Source organism: Nanorana parkeri, unplaced genomic scaffold (assembly GCF_000935625.1).
Source record: "Nanorana parkeri isolate BGI_ZX_2015 unplaced genomic scaffold, ASM93562v1 scaffold664, whole genome shotgun sequence".
Taxonomy (NCBI): domain Eukaryota; kingdom Metazoa; phylum Chordata; class Amphibia; order Anura; family Dicroglossidae; genus Nanorana; species Nanorana parkeri.
The window spans coordinates 158,128-169,100 of NW_017306932.1; the positions used below are offsets into that span (position 1 = coordinate 158,128).

At 41.2% G+C, this 10,973-nt stretch overlaps 1 protein-coding gene across 1 annotated transcript in view; it reads left to right on the top strand.

Annotated features, from left to right (window-relative positions):
- Nucleotides 1-9,826, top strand: part of KIAA1462 (KIAA1462 ortholog) — a 29,293-nt gene extending 19,467 nt beyond the window's left edge. The window contains exons 2-3 of the mRNA XM_018563433.1: nt 4,351-7,766; nt 9,742-9,826. Coding sequence (XP_018418935.1) covers nt 4,351-7,766; nt 9,742-9,776 — 3,451 coding nt within the window. The 3' untranslated portion in view covers nt 9,777-9,826. The remainder of the gene's footprint in view (nt 1-4,350; nt 7,767-9,741) is intronic.
- Nucleotides 9,827-10,973: the final 1,147 nt, after the last annotated feature.

Genomic DNA, 10,973 nt, shown 5'->3' on the forward strand with positions numbered 1-10,973 from the left:
ATCATGGTAAAGCTATCTAAAATATGCGTGTCAGGTTTTGAAAAGGGGGCGCAATTTCAGTGTTTGCCATAGGCGCTGTTTTCTGTAGCTACGCCTGTCCACACCTTATTTTTCTTTTCCTCCCCATGCTGCTCGCGGTGGCCATTTTTACTAAGGGCAGATAAATCTGTCTCCCTTTACTTCCTGAAACTCTGGGTCTCCTCCTATAATATGTGACAATGCACATCGTCTGAGGGGGAAAAATACCTTTCCCCTGAAATCTTGCGAGATGTTGCAGTTTGCAGATGAGATTTCCCAGGAAGGTACTGGTGAAGTAGCCTTTCCAGGTTGCATCTGTGAGGCCAGGGCTGAAGATAGATGGATAAATAGATAGATAGATAGATAGATAGATAGATAGATAGATAGATAGATAGATAGATAGATCCCAAACAATACATTATACTGCAATACAAAATAATTTGAAGCTACATACTCTGTGCTGTTCTGGGTTGGTGCCCTGATGTCTCCAGGTGGCCTGTGCGGGCTGTGCGACTCTCGGGTGAGTTGTGCCACACTCGGGAGGGCTGTGCGACACTTGGGAGGGCTGTGCGACACTCGGGAGGGCTATGCGACAGTCGGGTGGGCTGTGCGACTCTCCGGTGGGCTGTGCGACTCTCGGGTGAGCTGTGCGACACTTGGGAGGGCTGTGCGACACTCGGGAGGGCTGCACGACACTCGAGAGGGCTGCGCAACACTGTGGTGGGCTGCGCGACTCTCGGGTGGGCTGGGCGATTCTCGGGTGGGCTGCTCAACTCTCGGGTGGGCTGTGCGACTCTCAGGTGGGCTGTGTAACTCTTGGGGTGGCTGTGCGACACTCAGGTTGGCTTTGCTATTATCGGCGCTGTCTGGGCATGGTGTCTCACCAGGGGGTCTGCAGGCAGGCAGCACGGTGTCAGGGAGCCGGTGTTGTGTCGAAATTCTGTTCCCCTGTAAATCTTGGTTCCCCCTGCTGCTCGTCTAATTCCGTAACCCCGCCTCTTCCTGCCTTTTCCATTCAGCCACTTGCGTATCTACATAGTCCCGCCTCTCTTCTAGCTATGGTAATCTATCACATAGAGAAGAACATCTCCTCGTTCTTCTCTATGTGATAAATCACCAGAGCTAGAAGAGAGGAGGAGCAATCAGAGATGCGGCTGCTGAGGTCCTAGTCAAGCGTGATCTCGGACAGCCACATCTGCCTGAAACCCGGATCTTTCTCTGAGCTGTGGGCACAGGCTGCCTGCAGCTCAGTGGAAGATCCGGGTCTATGCGGCTGCTCGAGATCAATCTTGCCAATGACCTCGGCAGCCGCACCTGTCAGGAAATTTAAAGTGCCGGTGCCGGCACTGAGTGCCTTGTGTCCGGGTGCCCGCTGGCTGGGCACCCGGACAGAACACTCCAAAACTGGACTGTCCGGACAGGTAGCAACCCTAGGGTGACATCATAACAAATTGAGATATTTCCTGTATGCCTTTTAAATACATTTTATGCCTGGAGATCTGCTTTATTATTATTGCTCTTCAGAAGTGCTAAACTCCTACCAAAGAGCAGGAAATCCCTGGTGGTCAGTAGGGTCACCAGAACTAGTGTCCCCATTGGAAGATGTCCCATCTATTCCTGTTCTGATGATAACCTAATATTTGGAATCTTCTTTCACTTTCAGTGGTAGTCGTCACCAGGAAAATATAGAGGGTAAATCTCTCTAACAGGGGCACTGACAGCAATAATAACCTGACAGGGGTTCTAATCCCTCTCTACCCCATCCAAAACTGAAAAAACTTGGCAAAAGAGCTTGGCAACCATTGCAACAAACCATATGTCTCTTTCCCTGACAGATGACTCTTCTGCCTAACACAGGCAGAGGGAGCAGACATTTGAGATAGAGATTTCAGGTTGTTTTGTTGACAGAATGATTTCCATTAAGAGATGGGTCTATTTTTTTTTTTAAGCTGGTATTTAAATGCCAGAAATATTGACTCCGAACAACACAGCACATTCCAGAAAAGGTACATTTTGTTGTGATGTATCCGTTTGTTCCTTGGGTGTCTAAGTAGGCTTTTTTCCCCCAGAAGGTAGAAGAGTTATACTTGAATTATTTCCTGCTTTCATTTCTTTAGCTCAAAAATGTCTCTGAAGAAAATTCAGGTTGTCAGGTATGAACTGAGACGGTGAGACATTGCAGAGTCACTTTCTTAAATGTCTAGGAACCTTTGAGATGCATTAATAAGGATGCTGATATCTGACTTTCCATATCAAGTTAACTTTCTTCGGTTGAAAAAATCCTGATTCATGATTTCTTAAATCACCGGTAGAATGCAGTTTGGGGAAGAGCTAATGAAACGGATCTTTCTAGAAGATGACATTCGCGCAGGGCAGTTAGCCAAGATTTAACTATGTGCACTTTTAACCTGAAAAGAATATTTGGTGTTGGATTCAGTTCACATCCTCGTCCTATGTGTGTCAAATTCAATTCTTCTCTGTTGTCATTTTGCTGGTGGCTCAGATGTGAAAAGAAATTATGACAGCTCGTTTCTGGACACCAAGCCCAAAATACATTCCACTTATAATCAGATGTACTCATAAATACTGCTGTGTTTAGTTTTTATATACACTATGCTACACTAATATAATTAAGGGGAAACTATTGCCTTTTTATTTATTTATTTTATATGTGAATGAGATCAGCATTAAGTAAACCTTGCCATCTATAAATAGGGATGCTCAGACCAAGTACCGTAGTCGGTACAAGTACGAGTACATGTACAGATACTTTTCCAGCTCCAGGACTAGACTAGAGAAAAATTGAAAAGTTAGGAGGCAGCTGTCATTTGTAAGGAGCACACGGAGCTCCTGGGATTTGTACATCCCCATTTTAATGCATTAATTTGTTTTGATAAATATATATATGGGATGCACCGATACCATTTTTCCAAGTACAAGTACTGATACTTGTCCAAGTACTTACAGACACAAGTACTGATACTTTTTTTTATTGTCATGAGACAGTTTTTCTAAAACAATACAGACTAATGATTTCAGGACAGTGGTGGAGCGCCAGAGCCAGATCCCAGCTGCAACCACTGCAACCCTGGTAGTTCTCGTGAAAATGCTAAGTATCAGCATTGGTATCTGAACTGGTAGCTGGACATCCCTATCTGTAAACGTAGTAAAGTAGCAATAGTAACAAAATATTTTCCATTGCCTCTTGGGACCCTTAGGATGCACTACAGGGATGGGGAACTTCCGGCCCTACGGTTGTGGGGAAACTAAAAAACCCATGATGCATCTGTCTCTGGAATTCATGCCCATGGCTGTAAGAATCTTGCAATGCTTCATGGGATTTTGTAGTTTCACCACAGCTGGAGGGCCGGAGGTTCCCCACCCCTGCACTAGAATGCTTGCTATTAAGGTGACCTAACACTTTAAATGTATTTTTTAAATGCAGTTGGTGTAATACCTAAATTTGACCTGTATAGCAGAACTCTGTCTGGGAAAGGTATCGGCAAAACTAGAAGTCAATCAGGTGTACTGCATGTAAATTTACTGACAAGGAATGTGCTGAAAAGCAGAGTGAACAGTCCGCTAAGTCAACTGCTATTCCTTTACTGTTCAGTCACATGCTAGGGAGGTGACCAGGCTGTATTACCTTACTGCAGTTGAGAAAAGTCAGGTCACTTGCCTTGCTATCACGTCTTGCAGGGTTGTCAATCTCAGGACTGCATAGACAGTGATTTGGTAGAAGAAACATCTCCAAAAAGTGCATTTCATCATGGATTTAGCTGTTTGTCTGAACATTTTACACATATGTTATCCATCAAAAGATATGGCTGTTCATGAGCGTCCATCCTAATGGATCTAGATGTAGGACTTAGAATTTGGTGTGACTGCTTACATTTTGGGGCTGGTCTTAAACTCTATTCAGGCTGTAGGAAAAGTTTATTGTTTTTCAACTTCACTCTGTCTAAATGCAGAAAAATTTGAAGTCATATTTCCATGCTCTGAGAGGAGCTTGATTATTGTATTCTCTGGAAAATTTCTGTGACATTATTAAACTTTACACCAACAGCAGTTTTATATAATACATTCCAAGAATGATGGGGTGGGGGACATGCAGACCTGTGATAGATCCTTGTAAGCGCCATAACATCCAAACAGCATCTTAAATCCACTGTCTATTCTGCTGGGGTAAAATACAAGAGAGAAACTGGCTGGCTGTGTCCTTATGATTCAGGCATTGAGATTTCTTTCCAAGGGCCTTGTTTATTTTAATGCTGCTTCCATGCATCTTTTTGATTGTACCTCTTGTTCTGAATACTTTTTTTTATTTTGCAGGGTCTTGGATAGACTTCAATCTGAACGGCCATGTTGGGCTAGGACAGACAAAGACATCCAGTACTGGAGAAGGAGAGGTCAAGATTTCAGTGTTTTATTCAAACATGGAGAAAATGGAGCAGCAGACAAGCCAGGCTTGCCCATAAATATTGATGGAAAGAAGAGATGTAATGTAGAAGAAAAGAATACCAAGGAATGTCACAACACTGTCATAGAAAATGTGGAAAAAACAAGGAAGAAAGTAACAGTAGCTGTAAAAACAGTAGAACAGCAGACGTCAGATGGCAGTTGGGAGAAGTTAGAAGATTTACTCTCATCAAATCCCGAACGTAGTCCTTTTGTGTATCCCAGTAAGCAGAAAATACAGTTTATTCCAAAAGGTAATTCTCCTGAAGGTCCATGCCACATGGCTATAACTTCAAGTTCAGGGGACAACACTTGCATCAAAGAAAATAAACAGCAAGATAAGGATAATTATATTGTAAATCAGGACTGCAGCAAGAGTTCTTTCTCAAAACCGAAATATAGTCGACCCTCAAAGCCACCATCATATGAAGTTCACCAGCAGACGTGGGGAGCTGTAGACGTTGGTGAAAACAAGGATGATCAACAAAAAGATGAACATCAATCATCTCCCAAAGTTGTAGATGACCCAGAGGAATCTTGTGCTCATGACTCAGGCATGGAACCCCCTAATTACATACCTCCTCCATCATACAAGTCCCCGCCTCTTCTACATGCAGCCAATAAACCTTTTAAAAAAGTGCCTAGACCAAGTGACTGCGTACGGCAAAATATTTCAGCTGAGAAAACCAGCACAAGTGATAAAAAAACCATTTGTTTTCTCGGAAACAACGGTCCTTTCACTAAACCAGCCAGCCACAGGCACTCAGAAAATTGTAAACACTCCATACAATATATCCCTTTTGATGATCCCCGTATCAAACATATAGCCAAGGAGGCCGAGAAACACAACCACAGTAAAAAACACTCTTCCACAAATGATCCATGTAGGGTTGAAAATGTGAATCAGGACAGTAACCTTCACAAACGAGAACAAGACAGTGCCTTTATCAACCCCAAAAATTTGGGACATCACCATGTAAAAAGAGAAGGTATAAAACATAAGCAGTGGTTGCATATCTCCATCCCAGATCAAATGTGTTGTCCGCTACCCGAAAATAGAGATGGAGCTACAGCATGTAGTTTGCCAGAGGACAGTGAGCCCACTCACAAACTGTCTTTGAAAAAGACCCATTCTGACAGTGTTTGTGAAACAGTGACAAAAGTCAAAAAGTTTGAACCTGAGTCTTTTGTTTTTAGTAAAAAAAGTTCCAAGAGGAAACTGAACGAAACAATATTTTGCTTAGTCTCAATTCCAGTAAAATCTGATTCCAGCCCATCTGATATATGCAAGAACAACAAACGTTTAATGGACAATACAGACAGGATGAACATGCTGAAACACAGCAATGCGGGTCTCCCTGAGCAAAGGCTTTTAAGTGCATCTTCCAGTGACTTAGAACTACAAACACTTACAGGAAACCTGAACAATAATACAGAGCTACTAAAACAGGCCCAGTTCAAAACAGAGGAAAATAAACAAGCAAATGACCTCAGATCTGGCGAGCTGCAACACAGGGAGCTGACATATTCTGGCTCGTGGCCAGGTGATCAGTACAAAGATCAGCAAACTCAAACAGTGTTAACAGACATTTCTCCACTTTATAATGGGGCAAAAGAAAGTACACAATCCCAGATTGTTCCTCCAACTGGACTTATAGATGGTAGACCATCTGCAGAAAATATGAGATCAAGTGTATTTGGTATTAAGAGTCAGATAGGATTTTCACCTTCTAGCAACAGTGCATTTTCAAGGACATCCTTATTATTGACACAGATACCTAGAACAGAGCAACCCCGTGATCTCCCTATAGTAAATGTTGATGGAAAGGGAAAAATGGTAAAGAATGATAAGAGTGAAGCTGAGGAAGACCATGCATGCAATAAGAAAGAGGTTTTTGGTCAGTTTCTTTTAAAACCTGTCAACCGGCGCCCTTGGGATGCTATAAGAGAACTGGAAAGTTTGAACAAAGAATTTCAGGAGCCAGAAAGTGCTAATAGCAATGGTGAAAAGAATGTAGTTATAGAGCAAAGTAAAGTGATTTCAATGGACATGTCTTCCACAAGAACAGCATTGAGAAGAGAAATGTTGAACAACAGTCGTCATATTATAGAGGTAGAAGAGGTGCCAATGTTTGAGGGCCTCCAAAGTAAGTCGGAAAAATGGTGTACGGAAAAGATAACATATATTTGCGAGAGAACTCCTGCAATATGCAAGTTTTCCCAAGCGAAAGAGACCAAATATCAACCAGGAAAGCTGTCTGATGGATGTGCACCAGACCAAAAACAAGTTCAATTTCAGAGGTCTAGAGATGCCATTTCTACAAGTGCACCATTGAATATAAAAATAGACCAAGAATCTTTAGAACAAAGTCACGCAAATAAAATTCCCCCCACAACAAAACAGCATGTTCCAGATGCTTTGGTCCACCATTTCAAAGAAGACAAAACATGTTTTGACCATACATTTTTTGATGTAGTTAAAGTTAGCTCAGCAAAATTTGGCCAAATTGGTGATAATATGTTAAGGAAGTTGTCATTAGCTGACAGAAATCATGGGCGTTCTGTTCCTGACCTGAGTAAAAATTTTAGTGGCACAAGTCAGAATGGAGAACTTTTCGAGGAGCACAACTTTTTGGACATTCCAGAGAATGAATCTCTTCATGAAAGAGCTGCTAGGATTCTTGGAATCGAAGTGACAGAGGATTCTCTAGTGTCGAATGGAAGTTCTGAAGCGCAAAGCCCAGAAAATGTTATGTGTGATAGTGGAGCACAGCCAGAGATGAATGTAAGTCATAAAGTGAGTGAAATTTCATTTTCAACAAACGAGGCAGCAAGGATTTTCAAGAGTGTCCTGCATTTGCCTGTAGACAAGGAGAAAACTGTTGAAAAATTAAAGAAGTTACAACAAGATCAGGAGCTATCTTTGGTATGTCCATCAGTTTCAGAGCAGAATGAAACAAATATTATCCGTAGTGCTGAAAAAAGACTGAGGAGCACATCCAAAATGATTGAAACGTTACAGGGGAAACTTGCATCTACACCTATTCGCACTGCTGTAGACCGCCTTGCTCGCATGAAAGAAGTCGATTCTGTCTCCAGAATGAGGAGGCTGAGCATTAAAAGCACAGATTCAGGTGATGAATTAGATGAGGAAAAACAGTTGTTCGGAACACAGGATGGGAGAACCAGAAAATTTTCTATGGGTTCCATTTATAAACGAGTGATCTCCCTAGATGAAAGCCTTCTCATAACTCCAAAAGGCAAAGATAAGTTGGATTTATCTTGTGCAGGTAGGAAAACTGTCTATATCACTGTAATTGACTTTTGAAATCATTGACTAAAATATATATAGAAAAATGTGTTTAAATCTTGCTCAGTTGTACCATACCAGGAATTGATTAGGCAGACACCAATGGGTTGAATCACACTTCAGCTTCCTGTAGCTCATTTGGCAAGACAATTCTGGCATTAGTTTGTGTCTCCAATCCCTCCAACAAGGCGATGATGAAAGTGTCACTCTCCCACACCTGCATTCCCCAGTTAGTAGTCTGCTGTCCATTTTGCAAAATTTGTGACGGTAGCATGATATTTAAAGTGGTACTAAGGAAAAGAAAGGGGGATCTGTTGGAGTGCTTACCATAGTGTGCCTGTATGCACAGTATGTTTGCACATATAGCAATTTTTTACTTAAGTTTACCGCCCATCGGTGATGACAGCCAAGTTCTATCCATTGCCATCACTGCCATCTTCTCTGATGTTTCTTCCGCTGCTAGTGTTTTCTTCATTTGGGTGGCCAGTGATGATGCAATGTCCAAGCATGTGCAATGGGGTTGCAGTATCCCAGAATTAGGCTACTATGAACTGAATGTTTTTCAAACTTAGTTCTGCATGTCCTCAAAAACATTGAAAAATGCTTCTACTGGTGACTTTATTGTAAAGTCAGATTTAGGAATATTATGGTTAGCTGATGATGTGAGATCTATCGGCTAGCTGTACAATCTGGATAGATTTCATTTTTTGGGGGGACTTCTCTAATCTGTATAAGATAATTTCCTCTAAATTTAGTATATTGTACCCTATGTTATCATGTACGGGATTAAACTTTAGCCCAAACTTTTTTAGTTTTGGATATAGAGGAGATGGGTTGTCAGCTTTTGTTGCTGTCCTTTTTGGGAAGATTTCCCCTCTAACTTCTTGTCCCAGTAACAACCTTTCACCATTACAAAAAGGAAGAGAAAATCTCACAACAAACAGATGGAGAGTAGTAAAAACCTGAAACATGTTCTAACCCTTCCCCGCGCTATTACTTAAAGTGTTTGAAATAGTGTCCCTGTGGGAGAGATCTTGACTAACATTCATTAGGCAAGGAAGTATAAAGAAATCTGTCCAATGGAGAAACTAAAAGCAATTTTAAGAAAAGAGGTTCTATCTCTAGCTAAAACAAAAACATCTATTTATCTATTTTAAATTTCTATTGATTCTATCTATATGTAGTAGATTGTACAAATAGATTCTAACACGTTGCACCAACTTTAACTAAAACCTCAACAATAGGCAATTTGGGGGAGAAAATTCCCAAGACATCAAGGATGGAGGAGCATGTGATGTGACATGTGATAGTGATGGTGTTTGGTGATTGACCCAGCACTGTCAAAGAGAGAAGATCCCTCCATCATGTGTAAGCTGACTCAAGGATAGGCTTGTTCCTTTCATCCCTTGCATTCCTTCCCACTATGATGGATGGCTCTTAGTCCACTCAGGAAGCAGAGATTTTTTTAGAAGACAGTAAATATCTACTTTTATTGAAACTGGTTTTTGATAGAGTGGGGAAGGATTATTATAACCTTTGTTTTCTACTGCTATCCCAGTTTCCATTGGAGAGATTGGGCCTCACTTTTTGTCCCACTGACAACGGTTTTACCAGACAGAAAGTGAGGGAAAATCTGCAACTGGGAGATACACAAAAATAACAATCTGACAGGAGTTTTAGCGTTTTCCTACTCTACTAAAAATAAACTCTGTCTGTATTGCTGTTGGAGATTTTCTTTATTGTAGTCAACAGGACATGACTTGAGGATAAATCTCTGTAACGTAAGAGAGAGAAACCCAAGGTATTCTAATCCTGTTCTTCTCTATCTAAAATTTGTTTTAAATGTTTTGGTTGAGCAATCACTTTAAAACATTGTCATTGATAGCATTGTGCCATTTTAGATATACTGTATGTTACATTGTCTTGCTGACCTTCCTGTTGTTTGTATTCCACAGATGTATATGACCCAGCCAGAGTGGAGAGAGTATAACTCTATTCTTGGTAAATGATTGTGTGTTACCGTGAGCATTGTGGGTCAAGACAACAGACGGTCCAATGGTTTGAGCTTTCTTATTGAAAATTGTTATAGTTTTCTACGGTATACCCAAATCGCCATTACTACTGCCAAAACCAAGTCATCTGTTACCACTAAGTCTGAGATGTGAAGGAAGAAGTGAGATTCACTAGTGAAAGTCCTTTCCTGAGAAGCACATGGAGGAAAATCCCAGGAGACCTTGACCAACAATGTTCATAAACATGTAATTGTTTCCCAGTTTGCACACTGCGTGCCACAGTCCTGATGAATGTAATGTTGAACTCTGCACAAGTATGAACACAGGAAGCTAGTAACACAACCTGAATGTATCCACACCAACGTATCGCATATAGTTGGAAAGACCATCGTTGCTTTCTTTTATCTGTTTTATTACTCTTTTCTTATACGGATGCGTGTCCTTTACCGCGTTTTTGGACGCATGGTTGAACATGAAATTAATCTAACTCATCACACATCATTAAACCTACTCGTTGATGACAGTTCAGCAAGGAAAAATAAGACTTGTGTTGAAGAATTGATGTGTGTTCTATGAATGCAGAAACACTTCTAAACACGAGCTTGGAATAAGAGCAAACACATCTAATTGGATGTGTATCCTTTCTGTTGGAGAAGCGCAAAACATTTTGACTGTGGGGGAGGATTATGAGGACATGTATGAGAAAGAACTGGCTGCAATATAGAGTGTGGGCTTTCTTCATTGTAGAGGAACCAGTAAACATCTTTTTGACAGCTGATTTTTACAAGCGAAACAAGCATTGTTGCTTATCATTACCAGTTAAGCGGAATTGCAATTTGGAACTGATTTCTAAAATTTTTAATGGCTTGTACACATACATGGCCTTCAGTGAAATTGAGAGGCAGCTTTAAAAAATTGGGTGTGTCTGTTGCTGAGTACATCTGTTGGTGAGCATCCAAAAACCAATCAGGTTTTGTGTTTTGGAATATGGGGAAAACGCCTCCATTTTTAAGGATAGGCTAGTTCCTTCTATCCCCTGCATCCCTTAGCTCATGCATCCCCTTTCACAATGATGGCCGTATGCCATAGCCTTACGCAGGGGTGGACACATCAATGTTTAATTTGGGAGGCTCTTAGCCTAGTCCAGGAGCTGAAATAAACTTTTTATAAGCCAG